This window comes from Panthera onca, chromosome A1, assembly GCF_046562875.1.
Source record: "Panthera onca isolate mPanOnc1 chromosome A1, mPanOnc1 haplotype 2, whole genome shotgun sequence".
Taxonomy (NCBI): domain Eukaryota; kingdom Metazoa; phylum Chordata; class Mammalia; order Carnivora; family Felidae; genus Panthera; species Panthera onca.
The window spans coordinates 169,173,533-169,189,649 of record NC_138339.1 but is presented as its reverse complement, the minus strand read 5'-3'; the positions used below and the strand labels follow the sequence as shown (position 1 = coordinate 169,189,649).

General features: G+C 45.8%; 1 protein-coding gene across 3 annotated transcripts in view; it reads right to left on the bottom strand.

Annotated features, from left to right (window-relative positions):
- Positions 1 to 6,816, bottom strand: part of TMTC4 (transmembrane O-mannosyltransferase targeting cadherins 4) — a 65,273-nt gene extending 58,457 nt beyond the window's left edge. For 2 of the 3 annotated variants that reach the window (XM_060636755.2, XM_060636756.2), the window contains exons 1-2: positions 6,425 to 6,608; positions 632 to 847 (exon numbers count right to left, since the gene is read on the bottom strand). In XM_060636755.2, the coding sequence (XP_060492738.2) occupies positions 632 to 793 (162 nt within the window). In that variant the 5' untranslated portion in view covers positions 794 to 847; positions 6,425 to 6,608. The other variant, XM_060636753.2, reaches the window with a different exon arrangement.
- Positions 6,817 to 16,117: the final 9,301 nt, after the last annotated feature.

Here is a 16,117-nt window from a genome sequence, read left to right as displayed (position 1 = left end):
ATTTTGCAAACTCAGCAAATTTGAGTCTCCAAACACGAAATGGGCAGAAACTGCAGCTTCCACCGACAGCACACTCCTCATTCTCCAGCGCCTGCCAGCAGGCTGTCCTGATGCTATCAGCAAAGGACAAAGAAGAAGCCAACTCCCTGCCTGCTGTTGTGAACGGAGGCAGACGGACGCACCTCTTGGCAGGTGATCAGACTCGTCCATCACTGCAGCAAGTGCATGTTGGGGTGGGGGGAGGGGGAAAACAGCTGTGGCCTAGGATTCTAGAAATCTGTCATAAAACCTGAAATACTTAGTCTGCAATGCCCTCCTTGCCTTGTAAACTGAGAGTAATGGTCTCTCTGATGTGTGTGTAGACTGGGGCCTCGGATGGGGTATGTGGTGAGGGTAAAGCCTGAGGTCAGGCAGGGGCTGGAGACCGTAAACAATAAACAATAACAATAAAAGAGGCCCTAAATCACAAAGATGCTACCTAAAAGAGACGGGAAATCTACAACACAATTGGGACCCAGGCAAATGCTTAACCAAGGTCGAATAGAGAATTATCCAACACGAACTTAGATTACTAATGAGAAACAGGCAAATGATTAACACAAGTTTACCAAAAAGGGGTTACCATACAAACCTTATTGTTAATGATAGCTTCAGAGTCATCAAAGACAAAATCTCCATCGTAGCTGCGTGCGAAACATACAAGGGAAACAAATCCCACTACTAACTTAGCCCAGAAAGGGGCAAGCACAGAAGAGGGGATGATGTGACCCAAATCAGCGTCCAACTCGGCCATTTTGAAAACTGCTGGCTGCCAGCCTCTTGCTCTAGCATCATGCTGGTTAGAAATCTATGAGAAAAATGACACAACACAAATATCCATCAACACACAGTTAGGAAAGTTTCTGCAGTGAGTAGGAACTAGACAGTCACCTACACTGTGAGTGCATAGGATCTGGTCATTACAAACTAAGATGTGGTTTTCAGAGTCTACTGGGCAGAAGGGTCACTGTAAATTCTCCTGGGCCTAACTGCAACCACCGAAACACAAGCCCTTGGGTTTCTGATACTGGATTATCTTGAGACATGCTGACTTAAGGAAATACTATACCTATCAACCCCATAAGGCAAATTGTTTTTATAGTCCTTGAACCAGTTACACCAAAGTTAAAAAAAAAAAAAGTTACCAGGGTGCCTGAGTGGCTCAGTTCGTTAAGCATCCGACTTTGGCTCAGGTCATGATCTTGCGGTTCATGGGATCAAGCCCCGCATTGGGCTCTGTGCTAACAGCTCAGAGCCTGGAACCTGCTTTGGATTCTGTATTTTCCTCTCTCTCTGTCCCTCCCCAACTCACACACTGTCTCTCTCTCTCTCTCTCTCTCTCTTTTAAAAAATAAAACATTAAAAAAAAATTTTTTTTGAAGTTACCATGTTGCTTCATCCAATCCAGAGAAATCAGTAAATATTCCTTGTTAAGTCTTAGCACATGGTACGTGCATGTGTGGTAGGGTATAAAACATGGTCCTGATTCTGAGAGAGCTTAGAGTCTCTCTAGAACTCAGTCACTCATGCCAGTTAGCAGAAAATCTGGCAGAGAAGAAGAGTTTTAACACAGATGATCAGGCAGGACACATGATCGATGGCCAGCTGAGGGGTTCACACACAGACGGACGAAGGAGAGAACACTGTAGACTGACCAGTCTAGGACAATATCTTAGTCCAGAAAGAGCTGAGCCAAATCCTAAAGGAGAAGAGGGGGAAGCTATCCCAGGTAAGAATATGACCTTCAACGTTGGTGAAAGAGTCAAGTTAAAAATACCCTCTTATTTTTTAACTTTTCTTTCAAACAGGAAAAATGTTAAAGCCAGAACAGTTGGTCTCTCTGCCTTGCCATTTATTAGTTCTATGGCCTTGTCCTTTCAGAGTCTACTTCCTGTGACACTCAGCAAGGCGTAAGAGCTTTCCAGTGGTGACAGCTGCCTGAGAACCCCCTGCCTTGGAATTTGCCCAAATACAAAACTACCCTGCGAATCACATTTTATCTGTCTCTATCTCCACTATACCTCCAACAGGTGCTTTCTTTGGATTGACCAGAATCATGTTTGGCTCAAAGTGTTCAGGTTCCAATCCTGGGTAACTATGGACAAGCTACTTAACCTCTCTGGCCTCAGTTTCCTTGCCTCTAAACTGGGGATAACTGTTGTACCTAACGTGGTTGTCATTCCACAGGATAGCCACCTGAGGCGCTGAGAACTGCTGTCTGGCTTTAATGACTGCTGAGGGGAGGTTAACTATGATTACAAGCACTTTCTTTAAGAAGGGTAAAAGCACGGACACAGAATTATTTTTTAAATCCTAATATTAGTATTAATTTTTAAATACAAATATTTTGTTTATTATCTACATTAGTAAGGGCCCTGGCTCCCAGTCCTTTTGGGCGAAGGTGGAGGAGAATCCCAAACCCCTTGATTGTGAAGGCAGTTTAGATGTATTTGTCTCTAGGCCTCCAAGGGACTACCCCAGACTATGGAATCAATGAGAAGTCAGCCAAATGAGAAGTCAGGCCATCTGAGGTCACAGGCATCTTTTCTCTGGCTTTTATCTGAGTGAATGTGGAAAAAGATCCAACAGTCAATGGGACACATCATCCTATGATAACACTGTCCCTTTCCGGGTGCTGAAAAGAGGTCCAGATTTACAACCCAGAGAGGAAAGACTTTGTATCTCTCACTGCTGGTCCCTCAAGCTTCTCCACTTAATGTAATTCACTCTTAGCAAGTGCTGGTGGGAAATATCGCAGCTCCTATCTGCTGCCTTTGTCTTTTCCAATGAAAGGGTAAACCATTGGTTCAACCCAAATTATAGCTGCAAACACCATATAGGTCACCATGCAGGCCAACTGCTGTGTCTACATTTCAGCTAAAGAAACTGCTGCTAAAGAGGCACCTAGGGGGCTCAGTTGGTTAAGCGTCCAGCTCTTTGTTTTGGCTCAGTTGATCTCACGGTTCATGGGTCCAAGCCCTGCACTGGGCACTGCACTGACAGTGTGGAGCTTGCTTGGGATTCTCTCTCTGTCCCTCTCTTTCTGCCCCTCCCCTGCTCTGTCTCTCTCTCAAAAATAAATAAATAAAAACTTCAAAAATTTTTTTAAAATAAGAAATTGCTACTAAAAAAGCAAAGCAAAACAAAAACGATGTGAAAAAGAAATCATAAAGACCATGTAGTTAGAAAGATGGCATGACTTCACATGAAGGGAATAAAAGTGTTCTTGGATTTGGAAAATTAATGTGGAGGAAAATGCGACAGTTTTAAATGCACAACAGAGCTGGTCTTGATGTTACCTGCTATGGGCCCAAAGATCTGAATATTATTTCACAAAAGGTTGTCGTGAGGTTCCAATTCTTATAGGAAGAACACGGAAGCAAGACACATAATCTGTTCTCCTACATGAGCTGTCCTGCCCCATTTTTCATTTCAGATTATTTGGAATACAATGAATCTTTTTGGTACTCAGGCAATAGCAGAGATATATGGAAGGCAGACCATGGACTCAAACATCTGCAGCGCCCTGGTGGGCCAGGCCGGGACTCCTGAAGCATCACCAGGATGGTTGGGTTAATCTCAGAATGATCTCCCCCTCTTCTACTGCAGGGACCTCAGCAAGTCCTACCATTGCAAGACTTCTATTGCGGCTTCCCTCCTGAGTCTCCAAGGTTCCCGCTACTTTGCTGTCCCTGAAAATACTCCCAAATGCCCTTTTTAAATTTAAGGCATTATGGTTAATGTATACAGTGGAATGGTTCAGAAAATACTGCAGATAAGCAAATGCCATAAAATCTACAATGTGTCAGGAACCCATGCAAAGTTCTCAGAGTGCAGCACTGGGGTTAAGAGGGTGGGCTCTCCAGGCAGGCGGAGGTGGACTCACTACCTTTGAGACCTTGAGCTTCTCAGTCTTTCTAAGGCTCAAATCCTCACTGGCACAAGAGGGTACCACCGCATAACTTTGGGAGGTTGTCAGAGGATTAAAAGGAAGAATGTATGGAAACAATTACTTCCCATTCTTGTTACCATTTTGGAGAATCTAGTTCCCAGTGCTTCATCCCTGATCTCCTGTCTTGGGAACAGAGATGTTGCTATCAATTCTTTATTCCTGCAGATGGTTTTACCAGCCGAGACCAGCAGTAGCCCATCCAACTGTCCCAATGTAACTGAGAGAAGGATGTCCTTCCTTGGATGGGCCCAGGGCACTGCCTCCTTGGCCGGTGTCTGAATGTCCTGCATAAATGGCACAGTCTAATACAGTGACCCTGCTCCAACCTCCCTTCCTCCAACAGGAAAGCAGCCTTTGTTCTGATGATCCCAGCCAGGCTTGGTGCTCAAGTTAAAGAAGCCCTCCCTGAGTGAGGTGGTAAAGACAGGCTGACCTGCCCCTCCACCTCTTTTTTTGTACACAAGCCATGAAATAGGAAGGTGCACTTTCTGTTTTTCTCTTGCTAGGTCTCCAAGTACACGGTCTCATTTCTCCCCTCCAGGTGTCCTGCCTGGGAGCCCTGGCTCTGGGGTGTGGCTGGATGGTTAAGTTCACCACATGAAGTGCAAAGAAGGGAGTTTCACGGAGGTCTCAGGCTCAGTCCCAGTGGTGCTACACCCAGTTTTTCAAGTGGTAAAACTGCTGCTCTGATCCCTATCTGACTCCTGTGCTGATTTCACACTGTTCAGAATTAACTGGCCCTAGAAGTAACTGAATTTTGGAATGAAGTAAGGCTCTTTATTCTCAATTTCTCAAAACTTCTAATATGAAGCCTCTATTTTCAGGGGGTTCAAATAAATTCATAAATCATCAATGGTCAAAAAAACAAGGACTCCACCTCCCAAAAGGAATGTCACTGAGCTGTGAACCCTAGGGACCCAGTGACAACTGACATAGCAGCCTCAGACTGCAGGAAATAGGGATGGTGAGACCAATCTAAAGGATTCGCCCTGGGACTATGAGCAGCAGTTACCTACTGCAGAATATTTTTCCACATGCATGGAAGGGCCTGCTGGCCTCTGGCCGACCTTTCTACTTCATCAGTAACAATCCATCCAAACGCAAGCTGCCCTCTGCCAGGCTGCGATGAGACAGTGCTTCTGGAAATCAGACTAAAGAACACGATCATTTGTGACCCAGCATCTGGAGATGTTAGCTGGCTGCTCCTCTCTTGTGGGCTTCAAGTTTTGGGAGCCTGTCATCTCCACCGCCCCCCACAATGCAGCGCTGAAAAAAATGCTACTCAAAGTATCTTCCTCTTGTGATCACCTTTCTGCTTTTTAATTCAGTAACAGGCGAGAGCCATGCCTGCCTACAGCAAGAAGGACTGTGTGTGTTTCGGCATTCACAGTTACACTGTCCCAGAAAGTTTCCAGCTTGCTAGCTTGTAGCCATTTCCCCCTCTAAATCAGCCGGCACCACTTCACCCCACGTCGATTTGGGGTGTGCCAGGCAAGGTCAGGCCTGCAGGGCGAGGGGACAGAGAAGGGATCCAGTCAGTCGTTACTGTAATTGTTCCTCAAGGAATTCTCCCCTTCCATCTGCTCTCCCAGAGATAACTGTGTGGGATGATTCACAGCGCGCTGGCTAGATCTCTTTTCTAACTCCTCCCTCCTTTTGTGTGTGATTAAAAAAAAAGAAAGAAAGAAACACACACACACACACACAGCTCACAGTCAAAACATCAACACGACTAGAAGCCCCGCGGAGTTCGCAGGAGGTGAGGCGGCGGCTGCACCACCTGCTCGGCTTCCCTAAACTCCAAGCCCGCGCGGGGAAGTGGCAGCTCGTTGGCCCCGGGCGCCCGGGCCGGTGGCACGCGGTTCTCCCGTCGCTCCGCTCGGCAGCCAGCGCGGAGGAGCTGGCACTCGCGGCGCTGCAGGGGAGCCGCCTTTAACCTAGGGCAGGCGGCCAACAGGCCCGGCTGTGCCCAGCCATCGCCGGCGCCACGGCCAGCTGGCGGCCAGGAGCGGGGCTCCGCGGCCAGGTGGCCACTCCTGGGACGCACCGCAGACGCCTGGTACGCCCCGGGGGCGACGGAGCGCCCCTGCAGTTGGAGCAGGCAGGGGTGGCAGCGGTGACCGCGGCCCCGGGCGGAGGGAGCACAGGAGCCCGGGCGCGGGCAGGAGAAGCGCGTACCCTCCACGCCGCGCCCATTGTCCCGTGTGCAGTTTACACCGGGGCGCTTGGGGCTCGCGTCCCCCGTGACTCTGGCCCCGGTCGCAGCCCAGGTCCTGGAGCCAACTCCCAGCAGCACCACCGTCGGACCCGGGCCGGCCCGCGGGGCTCGGGGCGCGGCGACAGCGAGGACCCCGCGTCCGCTCCGCGCCCAACTATGCTCGTCTCGCAGCACACTCGGCCACTCGGCCCTGCAGGGGCCGCCCCACGCATTACCTGCAAGGAGCCCGAGCGGCGGCCGCATCTCCCTCCCGGGCGCGTAAACTCCGGCCGCTCTCGGCGCCCGCCCGGAGCTGGGCAGGGGGAGGGGCCGCCCGCGCCGCGCCCCCGCCCCCTGCCGCGCCCCCCTTCCTGCGCCGCGCGCCGCCCGCGCCGCGCGCACCGCCCGCAGCTCCCCCAAGCGTGCGGGCGCTCACTCTCACACTCCCGCCTCGGCCCGCCCTCTCCTCGCGGCCATTGGCTGCTCCTGTGGTCACTTTCAGGCCGCAGCTTGTTCCTCTTCAGCTCATTGGCGGAAGCGCCGGTGACGTCAGGCCAGAAGGCGCTACACGGCGGCGAAAGAGGCTCAGCGACAGAAGGCGTCGGCGGGAGAGCAGGAAGCGGAGTTCCAGGCGCGGAGGCCGGGCGGTGCCGGGGCGGGAAGGGGCGGCCCCAGCCTGGCCCCTGGAGGCGGGCCGCGTGGGCGGGGCCGCCTCCTCCAGTCCGCGGGCGCGGGAGCTTGCTCCCGGTGGGTCTCGCGCTTCTCGCACTGTGGGTGGCGCTCCGCGGTGGGACTGCAGAGTCCTTGCAGGAAAGGGAGCTGGAGGAGAACCGTCAGGGCTCTTCCTGGCAGGGAGGAGTTGTTCCAGATTTGCGTGTCTCCACATTCTGCCTGACTTCTTCCTGTCTGGGAGGAGTTGTTTCCAATTTGTAGGTTCACCAGAACTTCCTTCCAAGGCCCTGCCGCCTATTGTTTTTAACAGACCCTCTTTCTGGACTCAGGTCTTGATTCTTCACCTGGCCAGATGAGACATTCAGTCGTCCATCCATTCACCAGTAGTCACTTTGTTCTCAACTTTTAACTCCCAACCGGATTGCCACTCTGCCCTCCAGTAACTCCCATCTCAGTAGATTAATTTGTCTCTTGCCTCAAGAAAAAGAAACTTTTGGGGCGCTTGGGTGGCTCAGTGGGTTAAGCGACTGACTTCATCTCAGGTCATGATCTCGCAGTTTGTGAGTTCACGCCCTGCGTGGGGCTCTGTGCTGACAGCTCAGAGCCTGGAGCCTACTTCAGATTCTATGTCTCCCCCTCCCCTGCTCACACTCTGTGTCTGTCTCTCAATAATAAGTAAATGTTAAAAAAAAAAAAAAAAAACTTTTTGCCTTTTTCACCCCCAAACCTACACACATCTTTAAAGCACGGATTCCGCCCTCCCCATTCCTCACTTCCACCTCCACCTCCACCCCCAGTATCAGAGTCCAGCCTGAGATCAATCTCTCCCTCTTGGCTGGATCCGTATCATCAGCATTTAATCAGTCCCAAGCCTTCCTTGCCCCCCACCCCCCACCTTACCCTGCCCTTCCAGCTGCCACCCTGCCCCCTCTCCTACTCTTCATAACTGAAGTTAAAAGAACTGCCCATCCCCCCCGCCCCCCCTGCCCTCCCCTTTTTAGTCTTCAACTGGCAGTGACTTCCTGGTTTCCACATTCTACTGTAACTGCATTTCCTATAGTCGTCCACAATCACTAAATCCAAAGGACACTCTCTTTTCTCATTTTACTTGGTCTCTCAGCAAAATTCTTTCTTCCTCAAAACACACTTCTTTTGGTGATAGTGGTGTGCTGCTCTCCTGTTTTCCCCCAGGCTCCTTACTTTGCTCATCTGCTGCTCAATGATCTCCAGAGGGCGTATGGTTAAGGTCTCAGTCCTTCCATGCCACAATTTTTCCCTGTGTGATTTAATCCACCTCCAACTTTTCAATTGCAGACATACAACTCCAGCCCCTACTTATCTGAGCTTCAAATCCATTTATCTAGCTTCCACCTGGTTGTGTCACTAGCAATTGGGATAGAAAGCATGCTTTCACTGCTTTCTCCTCCTCAAGTCTCCCTCTAATAGTGACGGTACCACCACCTGCCCAGTATTTCCTAAACTGTGCCTTCACCCTTGGCATATAGCAAATCACCAAGATTCTACCTGCTAAATGTCTATCAAGTCTGTCCACTTCTTTCCATCTCCAAGGCCACGTATGATGCCATGTTGCTGTGCATGTGTCTTCCTAATCCACTCAACGATGTCGCACAAGCAGATTGCAATCAGCCATGGTGAGGGTATTTACACCATAGAAAAATTGACAAACATTATGAATCAGCCTAATTTGTTGTTTTGCTGATTGTCTCTAGACTTAATAAAGTACAAAAATAAATGGTGAAAAAAAATTTTAAAAGAAAGTAATGGAAAAAATGTTAATATTGCAGATTAAACTTTAAAATGGGTTGTGCTTGGGGTGCCAGGGTGGCTCAGCTGGGTAAGTGTCTGACTTCGGCTCAGGTCATGATTTCACAGTTTGTGGGTCTGAACCCGTGTGGGCTCTGTGCAGACAGCGTGGAGCCTGGAGCCTGTCTAAAATAAATAAATAAATAAATAAATAAATAAACTAAAATGGGTTGTGCTTAGTGCTAAAACTAAAAGATTTTAGTTTAATGGGCTTATTTGAACAGGGTAAGAAATAGTTTAATAGATCACATATCAGATTTAATGACAATAAGTTCTTTGGGAAAAGAGCACATTGAGATACAATCCTTTTGTGAAACCATGGTTGAATTACAAGCATTGGTTGGATACAGATACAAGGCTAGAGCAAAAATCAACAAAGATGTTCTGTGAGAATGCCCAAATGATGCTGCATGACCTGGACCATCTCCCCAAACACTCTTATGTCCCTCTCTATATGCTCTCATATTCTTATCATAAGTGTAACTAACTATTCATGTGATCACTGTATAAAGTCTGTCTCCATTATTAGACTGTGAATTCCATGGAGGCAATGGCCATGTCTGTCTTGAACACTATACCCCCTGAAGTAGCTGTGCCCCTCACAGAGCAGGCACTCAACAATGTTTCTCGAAAAGAAGTACATTTCTGATGGGTGCCCAAGTGGCTCAGTTGGTTGAGCATCTGATTCTTGAGTTCGGTTCAGTTCATGGTTTCACAGTTCATCAGTTTGAGCCTCGCATCAGGCTCTGTGCTGACAGCAGGAAGCCTGTTTGGGATTCTCTCTCTCTCTCTCTCTCTCTCTCTTTCTGTCCCCTGCTCATGCTCTCTCCCTCCCTCTCTCTCTCTCAAAATAAATAAATAAACTTAAAAAAAAAAGTACATTTCTGAAAGTCATACTGCATGTTATTAGAAACACTGGAGTTAAAATTGGAATCTCTGACTTAATCCAATGGTATTCAATTCCATAAATTGCTGTGCCAGCCATGATCAAAATGTCATCAAACTATGTGCCAAGCAAGGGGCAGGCTCTGTGGAGAATATTAAGGTGAACATGGTGCTGATTCTACCTTTCATAATCTTATGGTTTATTAAGAACTACGAGATGTGGGGTGCCTGGGTGGCTCAGTTGGTTAAGTGTCCAACTCTTGGTTTCGGCTCAGGTCATGATCTCATGGTTCATGCTTTCGAGCCCTACATCAGACTTCAAGCTAATAGTGCAGAGCCTTCTTGGGATTCTCTCTCTCCCTCTCTCTCTGCCCCTCTCCTGTTCACTCTCTGTCTCTGTCTCTCTAAATAAATAAATAAATAAATACACTTAAAGAAGTATAAGATGCAGACGATACCTCCCTACTGCTAGTTCATACACAGACCCCCACCTCTTGACCCCAGTCCCTTGGACAAGGGCTCTGTGGTCATTGTCACACATAGAACACAGGTTGGTTGAGTGCTTAGTGTGTGCCAGGCACTGTGCTAAACCCTTTGCATATGTTATTTTTAAAAATTCTCACAAAAACTCTAACAAGTGAACATCATTATCCTTATCCTACAGATAAGGAAAAAGAGGAACAGAGGTCCAGAGTCAGTGCATTTTTTTTTTTTTTTTTTTTAGCCAGTTCATTTCTCAGTGGAACCAAGACTAGGTATACAACTGAGGGATGTAGCTGGAGATTTAAAGAACCCTCAAGGGGCACCTGGGTGGCTCAGTCGGTTAAACATTCCAACTTTGGCTCAGGTTATGATCTCTCAGTTGGTAGATTTGAGCCTGGCTTCGGGCTCTGTGCTGACAGCTCAGAGCCTGGAGCCTGCTTCGGATTCTGTGTGTGTCTCTCTCTGCCCCTTCCCTGCTCATACCCTGTCTGTCTCTCTCTTTTTCAAAAATGAGCATCAAAAAATTTTTAAAAAATAAATAAAGAACCCTTGAAATGCCCAACAAGGTTGATATTTGGGGCTGGAAAGAACTAGAACTGAGAAGATCGTAAGTATTGCCTTCCTTTCCCCCAACCCCCCATATGTTCTCCCTTTCTCTCTTCTCAGTAGCAGATGTCAATGTTGGAGGGAGATGAACAATTTGAGTCTTTTGGAGGGAAGCTACATAATTGGTTGTGGAGCCCCTTGCCCAGCTGCCACCCTTTTGCCTCTGATTGGTAATACTCTGAGAGTTGGTGCTGCTATTCAGTGCACCTGCTGTTTTTTGATGGCACTTCTAACTGGGGTGGCAAGCAGGAAAGGAACCTTGGAGTCCCTACACTTACACTCTTCCGAGGGTCAAGGTGGACAGAAGTTGTTTGCTCCAGGGTTGGCTCATTCATCAGGGACCCAGGTTCTTTCCATCTCCTTGCTCCTGCCATCCTTGTTGGGGTGCCATTTCAGTTGCCCTCATGGTACAAAATGGCTCCTTCAGTTCCTGGCATCTTATTTGGAATGGCAAAATCTAAAAGCAAGAAAGAACCTTCTCCTGTGATGTCTGACTCTTAGGAAGGAGGAAATCTTTCCTAGAAACGGCCTACCTGAGATCCTGGCCACGTGTCCACCCCTAAATCATCTACTAGCAAGGGAAGAGAACCAATGTAGGTAGGGCTTACGTGTAATGCAGTCTTCTTTCCCTAAATCACAGGGGGTGGGGGCAGTTGGTGGGCTGGAAATTTAGAGTTTCTGTTGGGAGGAATGGATGCTGGATAGGTAGATTAGCTTGTCTTACCAAATGGCATTTGGAAGAGGATGAAGTGTTAAGGGGGAGGGGATTTTACTATTAACACATGAAAGATTTTGATTTGTATGTTGAGAAGTAAGAATCAGAAGGGAAGGAGGGGTTGAAGATAAAGGAGAAAACAAAGTGATATGGATCATGGTCTTTGAAGAGCTAAAATGAAAATCTAATCCAGGGTACAGATTGAAATACTTACCTTTTTTCCTCTTAAGCTAAAGAATATTTAATAATGTCAAAATATATAAACCTTCCATTCATGTGTTGTCTAATTTTGGGGAAACATTTCCACTTGTTTTCCCAAGTTCAAGTTAGCTATCTACTCTATCCTTAAATTAACTACCTACTTTCTTTCATTTCTTCTAAATTTTCCTCTTTTCAAGAGGCCTATGATCATCTCTGTTTTGGGAATTCCCAAATCTCACAAGAGTTGGTAAGAACTTGTGTAGGTCAATCAATATTTGCCAGGCATAGAGATTTTTTTGGTACAAATATTAAAAATGCCTTGGAAAGAACTGCTAAGCAGTTTTATTTGCTTAATCTTAAAGCATCATATTTTACATAGTATTTCCATACACTTTCATTTTCATTTTTTAAAAAATTTTTAATGTTTATTTATTTTTGAGAGAGAGAGACAGAGCACGAGCAGGGGAGGGGCAGAGAGAGAGGGAGACACAGAGTCTGAAGCAGGCTCCAGGTTCTGAGCTGTCAGCACAGAGCCCGATGCAGGGCTCGAACCCATGAACCATGAGATCATGAAATGATCCAAAGTTGGAACGTTTAACTGACTGAACCACCCAGGCGCCCCTACACTTTCATTTTTAATGTGTCTCTTCAACATTAGATTTGTAATAATAAATTAAGCAAACAAGCTTGTCTAGCCAATGTAGTTATATTTGAGTCTAAACTTTGAGGCCTATGATGTCAGAAGAGGGAATAAATAAAAAAGTGCTTACTCTGTGTAGTACTAAGCATATAATGTATATTAATTCATTTGGTCCAGACAACACCTTATAAAGTAGACGTATTATTGTCCCCTATTTTATAAATGTGGACACTGAGGCACAGAGAAGTTAAGTAACAGCTGTATGTGATAGAGCTAGGAATCAGGGCCAAGCAGCCTGGCCAGGAAAGGGTCAAGATTTAACCAGTTCATTCTTTCGTTCCTACACGGCCTGGGGTGTACATCAACTAAGAATTATGCAAATTCCTCAAAATCTGCATCTTTACCTCCTTAGCCTTTCTTCTTTTCAATCTTCCTTTGCCTAATCTTCAGTGTTCCTTTGCTCGGCATCTTGTTCTCTTTTCCTTCTCCCTATCTCCTTATCCTCAGCTGTCTCACGTTAAATCTCTACTTAAAATAAATATTAAAATCATGGAATAATTAACAACAATAATGGTTAATCTTCACTGATAGCTTAGTATGTGTCAGGCACATACATAAGATACATGTGTTCATGGATGATTTTCTATAAACCTGATAACCCCTTGGAGTGTGCTAATTTTCCCTGTTTTACAGATGAGGAAGTTGATCTTAGAGACATTAGGTAGCCTGTTAAAGGTCATGCAGAAAGCCAGGGGCAGAGCTGGGATTTGCACTGGGCAACATGACACCAGATCCCATTTTTTGAATCATTACACAAGATTGCCTCCTACTTGATTATAGTTTCTTCTGATTTTTGCTTCTCTCCTCCAGAATACTAGAATCTTTCCCATAAGCTCCCCTTTCTTTGGATTGACACATTCTTGCTCTTCAGCTCAAGTTTTATGGTCTTTGTGCAGACCACCTGTCTACATTTTTAGCAATGAGCTACATTTCCATGATTATAATTTATTTTTTATAAATTACATTTATATTGTTGCAGCTCTTATGGAATTTGAAGGGCACTCTAGTACCTTGTGACTATTTGAGCATTTTCTCTTGGCTTTTTTTTTTAAATATTTTTTTAAACGTTTATTTATTTTTGAGAGAGACAGAGCGTGAATGGGGGAGGGGCAGAGAGAGAGGGAGACACAGAATCCGAAGAAGGTTCCAGGCTCTCAGCTGTCAGCACAGAGCCCAACGTGGGGCTTGAACTCACGAACCGTGAGATCATGACCTGACCCGAAGTTGAATGCTTAACCAACTGAGCCACTCAGGTGCCCCTCTCTTGGCTTTTTTGTTCATACTTTTTTTTAGCTTTGTCTAAGATATCCATCATACCTTGATCTTCCAGAGACTTCCCACTTACTTTTAGAACCTAGTCCAAGGAGCACTTTCTTTGGGAAGTCAGCCTTTCTCAAACCCTCAGGTAGAATTAATCATGCCCTCCCTTGGGTCTTCATTGGAGCCCATAAACCTGTGAGACTCTTTCCAACCTATTAATTGTACTTGCAGAGATTTGTTTATAAATGTAGTGCTTTCTCCCTTTCTTTGCCTTCAGGACCTAACATGATAGTCAAAAGTTGTGTTTGTTGAATTTAACTTCCAAATTCAATAGGACTACCTAACAGAAATACTCTAGTGTGCATAGGACTCTAATGTATGTAATCTAATCTAAACTAATTTAATCTAAGGATTAGATTTGGCCTAGGAAAGAAAAATCCCATGGGGGATATGATCTCAAATGTTCCAAGGGCTGTCAGATTCTGTGCTCTGTTAAACACAGTTAAAACTAATGGGTACGAGTTGGAAGGGGAATGTATCTCAGCTTGAGAAATAACTTTCTAATAATAAATATCTAACAATGGAACAGGTTACCTTAAGAACAACCATGAGTTCCCCTTAAATTATGTCTTCAAGCACAGGCTGAACAAACCTATGGCAAATGTACTGAGGAAGTGATGAGGGACCAAGCTAACAACAACACCCCCCCCCCCCCCCCAACCAGGTGATTTATGTGTGTAATTTTCCTCAGGTACTCCTAGAGGCCCAAGGACAAAGGAAAGGGAAAGAAAACCAATGGTTAACTGATAGAGGTCACACCCATGCAGAACATGAGTCTCCATCAGTTTCCAAATATCTTAGTAAATTATAAGAAAAAGGCTTATCAGGGGCGCCTGGGTGGCTCAGTGGGTTGAGTGTCCGACTTCGGCTCAGGTCATGATCTCACGGTTTGTGGGTTCGAGCCCCGCATCGGGCTCTGTGCTGACAGCTCAGAGCCTGGAGCCTGTTTCAAATTCTGTGTCTCCCTCTCTCTCTGCCCCTCCCCTGTTCATGCTCTGTCTCTCTCTGTCTCAAAAATAAATAAACATTAAAAAAAATTAAAAAAAAAAAGAAAAAGGCTTATCAATAGCCTTTTTCTTATCGATAGCCTAATCTTCAGGAACTCCCTACTATCTTAATAAAAATGTTTTGCTAGAGGGAAAAACAACCTTAGCTTGACAATAGCCAACCTCCAGTAATCTGTGAACCTTCTTTAGCATATGGAAATCCCTTTAAGGAACTTCCTCTTGACTTTATCCTCCCCCTGACTCAGTATATAACCAGTCACTCTTCACAACCCCAGTGCAGCTCTTTCTACCCACGGGTCCTGTCCCCGTGCTTTAATAAAATCACCTTTTTGCACCAAAGATGTCTTCAAGAATTCTATCTTGGCTGTCAGGTCTGAATCTCCACCACCCAAAAACCTCATCAGAAGGAATTCTTTCCTGCATTCAGAGGGACATTGAATCAGATGACCTCAAAAGGATGTCTTGACCTTGATGATTCTGGTGCTATTAAGGTATAATTTTCAAAAAAGTTGACAACACGACTCCCACACATGTATAGAATGAAGAAATGTTAAAGATTTATTTCAACTTTCTAATGAAAGAACTAGAGAAAATGTGGCAAAATCGGTTCAATGAGAATCAGAGGAATAGAAATTACCTTCACCAGAAGACACATTCTGATATAACTTTGCTGAGTGTGAGATAAAACTGGTTAATGTCTACAGGGCATTAAAATTGTAACCTTTAGCATTATCCTTTTTCCTAGATAGAAATCATTTGCATCTCTACTGGACAAAGTTTACAGATTAATAGTAACTACATAGAGACGGAGCTCTTATCTAACAGTAAGCAGAAAAAGCAAATAAAGTGACAATCCCCTAAAAAAAGTTAATAATACTTGGATGAGCCTGTCAAACAACATCCCAGTATATGAAGCTTCCTGGAACTGCTGCAAAAAATTATCACAAACCGGGGAGCTCTCATTGTTCAAGAGGCTGGATGTCTGAGATCAAGGTACTGGTCCTTGATCAGTACTGGTTCCTTTTGGAGGCTGTGAGGGAGGATCCCTCCCATGCTCTTCTCTTAGCTTCTTGTGTTGCTGTAAGTCCTTGGGGATCCTTGGCTTGTAGACACATCCTAGCAATCTCTGCCTTTGCAATCACATGGCATTTCTTCCCCGTGTGTCTGACTGTTTCCTTGTCTTTCTTCTTGTCTAAGGACACTGGCCATATCGGATTGAGGGTGCACCCTACTCTGGGATGTCCTCATCTTACTAATTACATCTACAAAACCTCTATTTCCAAATAAGGTCACATTCTGAGGTTTTGGGAAGGACATGGATTTGCTCTGTGTGTGTGTGTGTGTGTGTAGTGGGTATTCAACCTAATATACCCAGTAAGAGAGTAAAGGGACATGCCACCTACTTTTTTTTTTTCCCTTATTTCCAAGTTTTAAACACTTTTTCTTAACAGCAGCAGTCACTTTCTCAGTCTCTCCACCGATATCACCTACATTTTAGCAGTAGTCATTCAGCTGA